Below are 13,542 nucleotides of genomic sequence, written 5' to 3'. Positions count from 1 at the left end.
TGCAGGGCTGGATGAACACAGCAGGCCAAGCAGCATCATAGGAGCAGAAAGGCTGACGTTTCGGGCCTAGACCCTTCATCAAGAGAAAACTTCCCTTTGTTGTAGGCAAAAAAGTGAGTTACCTTGAGGTGTCAGAGACCAAGGCAAGGCGCCCATAATCCCATGCTGTCTTCCTCAGTATAGAAAATAACAAGATCAAGACCTGGAAAAAAAAGTAATAAAAATCACTGCAAATATAGTTAAATACAGACCAAAAAAAAAAAAAAAATCAATAAGAATAAGGAACAAAAGCAGAAGTTGTTGGAAAAGCTCTGCTGGTCTGGCAGCATCTGTGAAGAAGAAAAATCTGAGTTAACGTTTCGAGTCCGGTGACCCTTCCTCTGATTTCTCTTCACAGATGCTGCCAGACCTGCTCATCTTTTCTATCAACGTCCGTTTTTGTTTCTGTTTTACAGCATCCACATTCTTTTGCTTTTTTGCTTTCTTGATATTAGCTTGACAGTGAAAAGTGTCGTTCCGCATGTGATACAGGCAGATGGCACCATACTGAGTGCGTTAGAGTAGCAGAACAGAGCACAGAATACAGTGTCACAGCCGCAGAGGAGGTGCAGAGAGAGAGAGATCAACATTAACATTTGAGAGGTCTATTCAAAAGCCTGATAACAGAAGGCAGGAAGCTGTTCTTGAATTTATTCATACGTATGTACAAATTTTTATATCTCTGCCTGCCAGAAGAGGGTGGGAGAGAGTATAACCAGGGCTGGGAGGATTCTTTGATTATGTTGACTGCTTTCCTGAGGCAGCAGGAAGTATAAGTGGAGTTAATGAATCGAAGAGACAACAAGGTGCAGGGCTGGATGAACACAGCAGGCCAAGCAGCATCATAGGAGCAGGAAGGCTGACGTTTCGGGCCTAGACCCTTCATAATGGACTGTGCTGTGTTCACAACTCTCTGTAGTTTCTTGCAATCTTGGGAACAGCAGCTGCCATAACCATGCTGTGATGCATCCAGACAGGATGCTATCCATAAAAATCGGTAAGATTTTATGTGGACATGCCAAATTTCCTTAGCCTCCTGAGAAAGCAGAGGAGTTATTGTTTATTCTTGACTGTCATGTCGACATGGGGGGACCAGCACAGATCCTCACTCCCAGGAACTTGACGCTGTCAACCATCACCACTTCAGCACCATTGATGCAGGCAGGGATACCCCCTCCACCCCCCTTCCTGAAGGCGATGACCAGGTCCTTCATTTCGCTGACGATGATGGAGAGACTGTTGACTTTATACCATGCTGCGAAACACTCAGCCTCTTTCCTGCATTCTGTCTTGTTGTTGTTTGAGATCTGCCCTACAACGGTAGTGGCGCCAGCAAACTGGTAAATCGAGCTGGGGCGGAATTTGGCACAGTCGAAACTGTATAAGGAGTATAGTGGGGGTGGGGGGGGATGAGTACACAGCCTTGCGGGGCACCAGCGTTGAGGATTATGGTGGAGGACGTATTGTCGCCTATTCTTACTGATTGCGGTCTATGGATCAGGAAGTCAAGGATCCAGTTACAGAGGGGCGAGCTGAGACCTAGGTCTCAGAGTTTAGAGACGCGTTTGTTTGGAATTATGGTGTTGAAGAAGGAGCTGTAGTCAATAATTAGGAGCCTGATGTAAGGATCCTTGTTATCCAGATGTTCCAGGGATGAGTGTAGGGCCAGGGAGACGGTGTCTCCCCCTGTTGTGCTGGTAGGCAAACTACAAACAGATCATTAGCAACCTGGGAGGCTGGTGTTGATGTGAGCCATGACTAACCTTGCGAAGCACTTCATAATGATGGAGGTCAGATCCATCAGGCAGTAGTCATTAAGGCAGGCTGTATGATTTTTGTTTTGGCACCGAGATGATGATGATCTTCTTGAAGCAGGTGGGAACCTCACATCAGAGTAAGGGGAGGTTAAAAATATCTGCGAATACTCCCACCAGCTGGTCTGTGCAGGATCACACAGTCACTTTCTGTGGGCTCTCTCTCAAAAAGAGCCGATCTAACATCCGCGGCAGTGGCTGTAGGTACAGGTGCACCGGAGGTTATTGTGATAGATGATACCATTTCACCGACCTTCTGTTCAACATGAGCATAGAATGCATTGAGCTCATAGAGTGGGGATGTACTATAGCTCATTATGTTGTGTTGCCACAAACAAAGGGTGTCCTTGTGGTCCGATGGGCCTCAAGTTTAGTTTGGTATTGCCTCTTGGCATCTCTGATGGTCTTACAAAGGTCGCACCTGGATTTCCTGTGTAGGTCAGGGTCACCCAACTCATACATTTCAGACCTAGACTTCAGTAGGGAGTGGATCCCCCCGGCTCATCCGTGGCTTCCTGTTGGGGAACTATGACACACACTTTTCTACACGCTTACTAATGAAGTCTGTAACAGTCGTGGCATACCCATTTAGGTTGGCTGCAAGTTCCTGAGTAGGGACCAACTCTAAGCAGTCCCATAAAAGATCTTCCGTTGCCTCAGACCAACACTGCACTACTTTCTGTACTGCATTTCCAGAAAGCTAGGGGTTCAGGTACATATCACCACATGTAGACAGGGTTGTTAAGAAGGTGTTTGGCACGCTTGCCTTCGTTGCTCAGACCTTTGAGTATAGGAGTTGGGACGTCATGTTGAGGTTGTACAGGACGTTGGTGAAATCTCTTCCGGAGTAATGTGTACAGTTCTGGTCGCCCTGTTATAGGAAGCATATTATTAAATTGGAGAGGGTTCAGAAAAGATTTACCAGGATGTTGCCGGGAATGGTGGTTTGAGTTATAAGAAGGGGCTGGCTAGGCTGGGACTTCTTTCACTGCAGTGTAGAAGTTTGAGAGGTAATCTTTTGCAGATTTATAAAATCACAAGAGGCATAGATAAGGTGTATATTGAGGGCCTTTTCCCTAGAGTGGGGGAGTTCTAAACTAGGGGGCATATTTTTAAGGTAAGGCGAGAAAGTTTTAAAAAGAACATGAGGGGCAACTTTTTTACAGAGAATGGTTCATGTGTGGAATGAACTGCCAGAAGAAGTAGTAGATACAGGTACAGTTACAATGTTTAAAATATCAGACAGGTATATGAATAGGAAAGATTTGGAGGAATTTGGGCCAAGCACAGGCAGCTGGGACTAGTTTAGTTTGGGAACATGATCGGCATGGACTGGTTGGGCAGAAGGGTCTGTTTCTGTGCTGTATGACTCTATGATGCTATAAAGCCTTTGACAAGGTGCTGCAGAGAAGACTGTTTATCAGATAAGAGCCCATGGTGTTAGGGACAAGGTACTGGCATGGATAGAGGATTGGCTGTCTGGCAAAAGGCAGAGGGTGGGGATAAAGGTTTCTTTTTCAGGATTGCAGCTGGTGTCTAGTGGAGTTCCACAGGGGTCCGCGTTGGGACAACAGCTATTCACATTATATATTAATGATCTGGACAAAGGACCTGAGGGCATTGTTACTAAGTTTGCAGATGACACAAAGATAGGTGGAGGGGTAGGTAGTGTTGAGGAAGCAGGGAGACTGCAGAAGGACTTGGACAGGATAGGAGAGTGGGAAAAGAAGTGGCAGATTGAATGCAATGTGGTAAAGCGTGAGAATTTGCATCGACTATTTTCTAAACAGGGAAAGGCTTCGGAAATCAAAAGTGCACAGGAACTTGTGAGTCCTGGTTCAGGATACTCTAAAGGTTAACACGCAGGTTCAGTTGGCAGTTAGGAAGGCAAATGCAAGGTTAGCACTTATTTCAAGAAAGTAAAAATGCAAGAGCAGGGACGTACAGCTGAGGCTGTATAAAGCTCTGATCAGACCACATTTGGAATATTATGAGCAGTATTGGGCCCCATTTCTCAGAAAACATGCGCTGGTCTTGCAGTGGGCCCAAAGGAAATTTGCAAGAATGATGGTGGGGAGAAAGGGTTTGTCACATGATGAGCGGTTAAGGACTCTGTGTCTATGCCTGATGGAGTTTAGAAGGATGAGCGGGGGGGAATCAGATTGAAACTTACAGAATATTGAGAGGATTGGATAGAGTGGACATGGAGAAGCTGTTTACACCAGTACATGAGAGACTAGGACCCAAGGGCACAGCCTCAGAGTGAAAGGACAACTCTGTGGATCTGACATGAGCAGAAATTTCCTCAGCCAGGGGTTGGGGAGTCTGTGGAGCTCATTGAAACAGAGGGCCGTGGAGGCCAGGTCATTGAGTGTATTTAAGACAGAGATAGGTTCTTGGTTAGTAAGGGGATTAAGGATTACATGGAGAAGGCAGGAGAATGGGGTTGCGAAACATGATCAAATGGCCTAATTTTGCTCTCATATGTTATTGTCTGTTTGTACCATAAGACTATCTCACTCATGCACAGGAACACGTAGACACACACACACACACGCACACACACAGGAACACACAGACACACACACTCACACATAGACAAATAGACACACAGACACACAGTCAGGTAGACACACACAAGGTTACAAAGTAAAAAGGATGCTGAAAGTTACAAACTGTTGGTGAGGTTGTGAATAAGATATTGGGTTTGATAACTCATTAGGTGAAGAATGAGACTGCAGGAGTGTTTGATGAATTATGGCCAGAGATGAGAAGCTTTAAACAGAAGAAGAGAATACAATGAACAGTTCCTGTTCTCTGAAGAGGTGAAAGACAAAACTGTTTGACATTAATAGAATTCTGGAAACTGTACACAAGGAAAAACTGTTTACACAGCTTGGTGACCTGATGACTTTATTACCAGAAAAAGAGAGATACGCAGAATCGAAAAACACAGAGGGTTGCTAGGCCGTAAAATCATTCCCACTCTCTCTGTCAGAAACAGTAAACACAGGAGGATCCAGCCAGCTTGAAATGAATGGATAGCTCTCACATGAATTATCATTCACTCAAATGACAGATCAAGATCACCATGCCTAGGATACCTGTGCACATACTTTTAAATTATCTACTAATTTGAAGAATAAAGGAATTAGGGAAAAGGTCAGAGGTTGGTAGGAAATAGGTGATGGGCTGACTGGCTGCATCGGCACTGTGTCAATGCTCAGCTTCCATTTCATACATGACTGAATCAAAAGGAATTTTTTATATACTAAGGCTGAAAGACAACAAGTACAGCAATCAGAATCTTAACAGAAGCTCCACCCTCTGTACATAGACTGACACGTTCCATTGTTACATTATCTGATGTTAATGTATTGTGAATGACTTTGGTTTGCATTGCAATGCCCGAGTCACAAAGTCACTACATTCCAACAACAACCAGCATTTATATAGCACCTTTAACATCATGAAACATGTCAAGGCACTTTGCAGGATCTTTATGAATCATCATAAGTATTTCATCCAAAGATGCAATTGAAAAAAGCAAAGGTTCATCTTTACCTGAACAGTTGGTATAATTCATTTGATATCAAAGCGAGTTGTTACTCAATTAGTTTTTGTACAATGTGAATTTTAAACAAATTCATTCTCTGCAGTGTTACCATCTGCACCGAGTCTGAGCTGACCCCACGTCCTTGGTTTCAAGTTCCTTTGTGCCCTCACCTCCATCTGTACTCCTGGCATCTCTGCCTTTAGCTGCCCAGGCCCCAAGCTCTGAAATCCCTTTCCTAAACCTTGCCATCTCACTCCCTCTCCTACCTCTTGGCCACTAGCCCTCAAATGTGCCTCAGCATCCGTTTTGGTTGGATAATTGCATTCATGTAGCACCTTTGGAGGCTCTGCAACTCTAAACCATCATCCTGTGAAGCGATTCTTGTTCTGTGCCACACGGTAGCACCTTTGAAATGTCTGTCTGTCACTTACCCAGAAACTGATGAAGTAGATAAGCAGAACGGTGGGGATGCCTCCAAAACTGTTACCCTGCAGCACCGTGGACCCTCGCTCGATGTTGAAGCAGTCGGTGCTATTGAATGCAGCAGTCCTCAAACCTCCGGGAGTTCTCCTTAACACTTTGTCCATCACGGTGGTCGAGATCCAGAGAATGGGCAGCTTCCAACAATTTCATCTGGAAGGCGATCCCAAAACAAATGATCAACAAGAGGAGGAAAATGCAGCAAGTGTCTTTTTTCCTCCTCCCTTCAATCAACATTATTAACCCGTTAGTGACAATTCACCCCCAAATTATGCCAAGGATGAAGGGCTTCAGTTATGCAAGAGAGAATAGAATGTTACTCCTCCTAACAGACCAGTGGTGAAGGATAAAACAAAAGCCATTTATTGACAGAGATATGCATAACAAACACGCTAAACTCATACCAGATGTGAAACATTAACTCGGTTTCTCTCTCCACAGATCCACAAATTAACAACATAAAACTTAGAACAGCACAGCACAGGGACAGGCCCTTCGGCCCACCTTGATTTTGCCATTCAAGGTGACATCTAAACTAATCCCATCTGCCTGCACATAGTGTGTATCCCGCTATTCCCTACCTGTTCATGTGTCTGTCTAAATGCCTCTTATACTTTGCTAATTCATCTGTTTCTACCACCTCCCCTGGCAGCCCATTCCAGGCACCTACCACCCTCTGTGTAAAAAATGTGCCTTGCACATCTCCTTTAAACTTTCCCCTTCTCATCTTAAGCCTATGCCCTCCAGTATTTGACACTTCCACCCTGGGAAAAAGACTCCGACTATCCACCATATCCATGCCTCTCATAATTTTGTACTCTTCTTTCAGGTCACCCCTCAACCTCCAACACTCTAGTGAAAACAATCCAAGTTTTTCCAACGTCTCATTATTGCTAATACACTTCAATCCAAGCAACATCCTGGTAAACCTCTTTTGCATCCCCTCCAAAGCCTCTGTATCCTTCCTTTAGTGTGTTAACCAAAACTGCACAGATGCTCTGATGTGGGCTAAATAAGGTTTTATACAGTTGCAACATGACTTGTCAACTTTTATACTCAATGCTCTGACTTGTAAAGGTGAGCATGTTGTATGCCTTCTTTACCACCTTATCCACTTGTGCTGCAACTTCCAGGAAGCTGTGGACTTGTATCCCAAGCTCCCTCTGTATATCAATGCTCCTAAAGGTCCTCCCATTTACTGTTTACTTTCATCTTGCATTTGACCTCCCAAAATGCATCATCTCACACTTGTCTGGATTAAACTCCATCTGCTATTTCTCCATCTAACTTTCCAACTGATCTATATCCTGCTGTATCTTTTGACAACCTTCCGCACTATCCTGTACTCCGCCAATTTTTGTGTCATCTGCAAACTTAGTAAATCATTAACTTACTAAATATTTTCATTCAAATCATTTACACATTATTACAAACAACAGTGGTCATAGAACTGATCATAGAACATAGCTAATACACTCCAATCCAAGCAACATCCTGGTAAACCTCTTCTGAACCCTCTCCAAAGCCTCCACATCCTTCGTATAATATGGCGATCAGAATTGAACACAATACTCTAAGTGTACCCTAACCAAAGTCTTATAAAGCTGCAACATGATATCCTGACTCTTGTACTCAATTCCCTGACTAATAAAGGCAAACATGCCATACACATTCTTTACCACCTTCTACTCACATGGCCACTTTCAGGGAGCTATGGACTTGAACCCCAAGATCCCTCTGTACATCAATGCTGTTCACAGCCCTGCCATTAACTGTATACTTTTCTTTAACATTTGATCTCCCAAAGTGCAGCAACTCACACCTACTTGGATTAAACTCCATCTGCTATTTCTCCGCCCATATCTACAACTGATCTATATCCTGTTGTATCCTTTGACAACCTTCTATACTATCCACAACTCCACTGATCATTGTATCATCTGTAAACTTACTAACCCACCCATCTACATTTGTAGAACACCACTGGTCACAGACCTCCAGTCAGAAAACCTCCCCCTCCACAGCTACCCTCTGTCTTATGTGACCAAACCAATTTTATACCCAACTCACTGTCAATCCCAGATGACTTAATCCTCTCGATCAACCATAAGGGACCTTGTCAAATGTCTGAGTGAAGTCCACGTGACAAAATCCACTGCCCTGTCCTCATCAATTATCTTTGTCACTTCCTCAAAAATCTCAATCAAATTTGTCAGACAAGACCTCCCCTACACAAAGCCATGCTGACTATCTCTCAGAAGTTCATTATTTTCCAAATGTGAGTATATCCTGTCCCCAAGACTCTTCTCCAATAATTTCCCTACCACTGATGTAAGGCCCACCATCCTATAATTTCCTGCCCTTCTTAAACAAAGAAACAACAATACCATTGTCCAATCTTCTGAGGCCTGACCTGTGGCTAAGGAGGATACAAAGATCTCTGTCAGCAATCTCCTGCCTTGCCTCCCTCAGCATCCTGGGATAGATCCCATCAGGCCCTGGGGACTTATCTACTTTAATGTTTATCAAGACACCAAACACCTCCTCCTTCTTAATATCAGACATGCTTCAGAGAGTCAGCATACCCCTCCCTCATCTTACCATTATCCATGTCCTTCTCCTTGGTGGATACTGATGCAAAGTACTCATTAAGGACCTCACACACTTGCCCTTCTTCACTCATTTTTAATTAGAATTCTCGAGCATCAGAGGCTAAGGGGGGGTTCTTATAGAGGTTTATAAAACCATGAGGGGCATTGATTCGGTGAATAGTCAAGGTCTTTTCCCCAGGATAGAGCAGTCCAAAACTAGAGGGAACAGGTTTAAGTGAGGGGGAAAGATTTAAAAGGGACCTGAGGGGCAACTTTTTCACACAAAGGGTGCTGTGTGTATTAAAAATGAACTTCCAGAGAAAGTGGCGGAGGCTGGTACAATTACAACATTTAAAAGGCACCTGGATGGGTACATGTATAGAGGGATATGGGCCAAATTCAGGAAAATAGGAGTACTTGAGTTTAGGAAACCTGATCAGCATGGACGAGTTGGGCTGAAGGGTCAGTTTCCATGCTATATAACTCCATGACTCTATGACACATAAATTTCCTCCTTTGTCCTTGAGTGGATCTACCCTATCCCTGGCTACCCTCTTGCTCCTAATATACGTGTAAAATGCCTTGGGATCCTCCTTAAGTTTACTGGCCAAGGACACTACATGGTCCCTTTCAGCCCTTCTAATTTCTTCTTCAGTTTCTTTTCTACTTCCTTTATATTCCTCAAGGGCCTTGTCTGATTTCAGTTCCTAAACCTTACAAATGCTTCCTTTTTCTTTTTGATTAAATTTTCAAACTCTCTTGAGATTCCAGGCTTCCTGAATCTTGCTGTCCTTACCTTTCATCCTTACAGGAACATGCTGGTCCTGAACTCTGAACAACTGGCCTTTAAAAGACTCCCACATGTGGATTTACCTTCAGACAGCCACACCGCAATCTAGTTTCTGCCTAGTACTGTTGTAATTAGCCTTCTCCCAATGTAGCATTTTCACCCGAGGACCAGTCTTATTCTTATCTCTAATTATCCTAAAACTTACAGAATTATGATCACTGTTCCCAAAATGCCCCCTCATTGAAACTTCAATCACCTGGTCAGGCTCGTTCCCCAATACAAGGTCTAGTACTGCCCCTTCCCTAGTTGGACCATTTACATACTCTTTCAAGAAGCCTCTTGATGCAATTAACAAATTCTGCCCCATCAAGCCCCTGGCACTAAGGGAGTCCCAGTGAATATTGGGGAAGTTAAAATCACCATTACAACTACTCTGTTGTGTTTACATCTTTCCATGATCTGCTTACATATATATTCCTCTATCTCTGGCTGGCTATTGGGAGGCTTATAGTATAACGCTTTCACAGTGATCGCACCTTTCATATTCCTGAGCTATAGTATGCATAGGTCTTACTGGATGAACCCTCCAAGATGTCCTCTCTCAGTACAGCTGTGACATTCTCCTTAATCAGTAATGTAACTCCTCCCCCCTCACATTTTATATCCCTCCCTATTGTGCCTGAAATGTATAAACCCTGGGACGTTGAGCAGCCAGTCCTGTCCTTCTCTCAACCAAGTTTCTGTAATAACTATAACATCGTAGTCCCATGTACGAATCCAGGCTCTAAGCTTATCTGCCTTCCCTGTCATACACCTTGCATCAAAATAAATACATTTCAGACCATCTGTCCCACTGTGTTCATTAACCTGGCTCTGCCTGTTCTTCCTATTAGACTTATTTGGCTTAACCTCTACCTTCTCCTCAATCGCTCCACATGCTGATCTACTGCTCTGGTTCTCAATCCTGTGCCACATTAGTTTAAATTCTCCCATGTGGCACTAGCAAAATCTACCTGCCCGGACATTGGTGCAATTTCCTTGGTTTAATGAGTTTTCTATATTTCCCCCCAGGTCTCTCTCTCACACCTCTGTTAGAATTGTACACTTTCATCTTACATTGCCTGTTCAAACTTACTACTTCTAACTTCTGTGTGTTAAATTTCATTAGCTACATGTCCATCAATTCTACCAGCCTGTTTACGTCCTCCTGAAGATTGTCCTATTGTCCTCACAGTTCACAGTAATGATATTATTTCCCAGTTTTTGTGTCATCTGTAAATTGTACCCTGCACGTCCATTAAAATTGGTCATTTGTAGAGAAGCAGTGATCCTTTTACTGACTCAGAGATAGCAGGAACTGCAGATGCTGGAGAATCCGAGATAACAAGGTGCAGGGCTGGATGAACACAGCAGGCCAAGCAGCATCATAGGAGCAGAAAGGCTGACGTTTCGGGGATTTCTGATGAAGGGTCTAGGCCCGAAATGTCAGCCTTCCTGCTCCTCTGATGCTGCTTGGCCTGCTGTGTTCATCCAGCTCTACACCTTGTTATCTCTCATCCTTTTACTGACCTTTGGTGAGCTCCACAAGAAACTTTCATTCGTTCTGAGAGACCCTCACCAGCCACACGATTTGAGAACTGCAAATTTTGCAGATGTGAAACAGCACAGATGTGAAAAAGCACACATGTGAAACAGCACACATGTTGCCAGACCTGCTGAGTTCTGCAGCTAGTTCTGTTTGTAATTCACCACCACTTCTCTGTCTCCTCTCACTCAAGCTGACTTTGTATCAAAGCTCACACTGCCCCTTTTATCCCACGTGCTTCAGTTATCAACTGCCAAGTCTGTTCGTCACACTTTGGCAGACTGCTTTTGGGGAAAACCATGCGCAACGACAACGAGAAAGAAATACCACTTCAACTAAACATTGGCTTACCCGAAACAAATCCACACTGGCTTCCTCTCATTAATCCACACTCATGCAAGCAACTTAATTTTCCAGATTACCAATGTTAAAAGCTTTCCCACCAGCAAGGTTAAAACACTGGCCCAAAGCAATCAGGAGGTAATCATATAATTAAATCCAGCAAGGAGTTCAGGAGGAGGCTCTTTATCTCCTCAGCACTGGAGGGGGGGGAGCTCGGTGTTTTAAAATTAGGGGTCACTCCTCCTTCAGGACAGCAATGAGGAGAGATTGTCTCTCTCAGAGTCTGTGTGACGTTGATTTATTCACTCATGGGACGTGGGCATCGCTGGCTGGGCCAGCATTTATTGCCCATCGCTAGTTGCCCCTTGAGGAGGTGGTGGTGAGCTGCCTCCTTGAACCGCTGCAGTCCATGTGCTGTAGGGACACCCACAATGCCATTAAAGAGGAATTTCCAGGATCTTGACCCAGCGACAGTGAAGGAACGGCAATATATTTCCAAGTCAGGACGGTGAGGGGCTTGAAGGGGAACTTGCAAGCGGTGGTGTTCCCATATATCTGCTGCCCTTGTCCTTCTAGATGGAAGTGGTTAGTGAACTTCTGCTGTGCATCTTGTAGATAGTACACAGAGCGTCGGTGGTGGAGCAAGTGAATGCTTGTGGATGTGGTGCCAGTCGAGCGGGCTGTTTTGTCCTGGATGGTGTCAAACTTCTTGAATCCTGCCTGCGCCTTGTAAATGGTAGACAGGCTCTGGGGAGTCAAGTGGTGAGTTACTGATTCACTTTGTGATTTTGGAAGTCTCTGCTGCAGAGGGAGGCGGAGGCAAATATCTTTAAGTCTGAGGTGGATAGATTCTTGTGAGACGAGGGAATCAAGGGTTGTCTGGGGCAGATGGGGAGTTTGAAACACTAACAGCCCTTGATCTTTTGGAACGGCACAGCAGGACTGAGGGGCCAAACAGCCTGCTTTGGGCCCTACTTATGCATACCGAGGGAATACAGCATTGTCTGAGGTGCCATCTTCCAGATATGGCAATAAGGACACAGTCCCATCAAATGGATGCTAGAAATCACTGGGGGGGCAAATGAGAGGGAATCAAACCTCTTAGGGGAGGAACTTTGAATGGGAGTGGGCTTAGGGCAGGTCGTCCGGGCAAGGTCAAGCCAGAAATTAGATCCCAGTCTCCTTTGTCCAAGGAACTGTGGCCTCTTGATGGAGACAGTTTGAGGTTCTCACCCTCGCTCGGTGAAGAAAAACTACTTCCTAATTTCAATCTTGAACGGTCAAGATTGGGGCTTCCCTGTTCTGGATTTCCCCAAGGAAAACGATCGAATCGGATCTTTTCAAACAGCTTGATCCAATCGCTCTCAAACAGCAGTCAAACCAGAGCCGATCACGTTCAGACAACTACATTCAGAAAGATCCAGGCCTTTCGTTCGATTACCATATCTGCCCCACAACTGGAATAATTCATTCGTTGTAGAACACCGATACGTGAAAAGGAGTCCAAACAACTCCTTGCTTCAACGTTCAAATGGTTCCTTGGCACTGTTTCTATAATCGCCCTCGCTTTCGGAAAAGTACCGATCGTGGTGAGAAAGTAGAAATCAAACCACTGAAACTTCTGATGTCCCTCCCTGCAACTCTATCAGAAATAACTTCCTGGGTAATTCAATAAGGAACAGCAGGTGAATCAGAATGAGTCAGAAACTCGGTTCAATGCAAAGGCAGAACAGGACAGAGGGAGGGCAGTACCGAGGGAGAGCAGCACAGGCACTCTGCAGAACTCTGGGCATAGACTGTGTGGAACTCATTGCTGCAGAAGGCAGCTAAAGCCAAGTCACTGAGTGTATTTAAGGCCGAGTTAGATAGGTTCTTAATTAATAAGGGGATCAAGGATTATGGGGAGAAGGCAGGAGAAGGGGTTTGAGAAACATCAACCATGATTGAATGGTGGAACAGACTCAATGGGCCGGATGGCCTAATTCTGCTCGTGTGTCTTACGATCTTATGGAAGGCAGCGCAGGGGGAGGGGCAATGCGGGGGCGGGGAGGGGTGGCACAGAGAGAAGGTAGAGGCAGTGCGGCGCAGAGGGTATGCAGTGCACAGGGAGGCAGTGTCCAGGCGGCACTGCATTGAGGGAGATAACACAGTGTGGAGCTGGAGGAACACAGCAGGTCAGGCAGCATCAGAGCAGCAGGAAAGTTGACATTTCGGGTTGGGACCGTTCTTCAGACCTGCTGTGCTCCTCCAGCTCCAGGCTGTGTTATCTCCAACTCCAACATCGGCTGTGGGGGGAGGTGGATACTGACACACAGAGTGCACAGGGCTGTGGGGGGCGGGGGTGG

At 45.0% G+C, this 13,542-nt stretch overlaps 1 protein-coding gene across 2 annotated transcripts in view; it reads right to left on the bottom strand.

Moving 5' to 3' along the window:
- Positions 1-12,657, bottom strand: part of LOC109913061 (CSC1-like protein 2) — a 65,619-nt gene extending 52,962 nt beyond the window's left edge. Inside the window, exons 1-3 of one of the 2 annotated variants that reach the window (XM_020512519.2) lie at positions 12,639-12,657; positions 5,841-6,042; positions 123-202 (exon numbers count right to left, since the gene is read on the bottom strand). In XM_020512519.2, coding sequence (XP_020368108.2) covers positions 123-202; positions 5,841-5,996 — 236 coding nt within the window. In that variant the 5' untranslated portion in view covers positions 5,997-6,042; positions 12,639-12,657. Of the gene's footprint in view, positions 1-122; positions 203-5,840; positions 6,043-11,206; positions 11,291-12,638 lie in introns of those variants that run through there. The other variant, XM_048596492.1, reaches the window with a different exon arrangement.
- Positions 12,658-13,542: the final 885 nt, after the last annotated feature.

Source organism: Rhincodon typus, chromosome 5, assembly GCF_021869965.1.
Source record: "Rhincodon typus isolate 14 chromosome 5, sRhiTyp1.1, whole genome shotgun sequence".
NCBI classification, from domain to species: Eukaryota; Metazoa; Chordata; class Chondrichthyes; order Orectolobiformes; family Rhincodontidae; genus Rhincodon; species Rhincodon typus.
The sequence above is the reverse complement of the archived record's forward strand: the minus strand, read 5'-3'. Positions and strand labels throughout refer to the sequence as shown.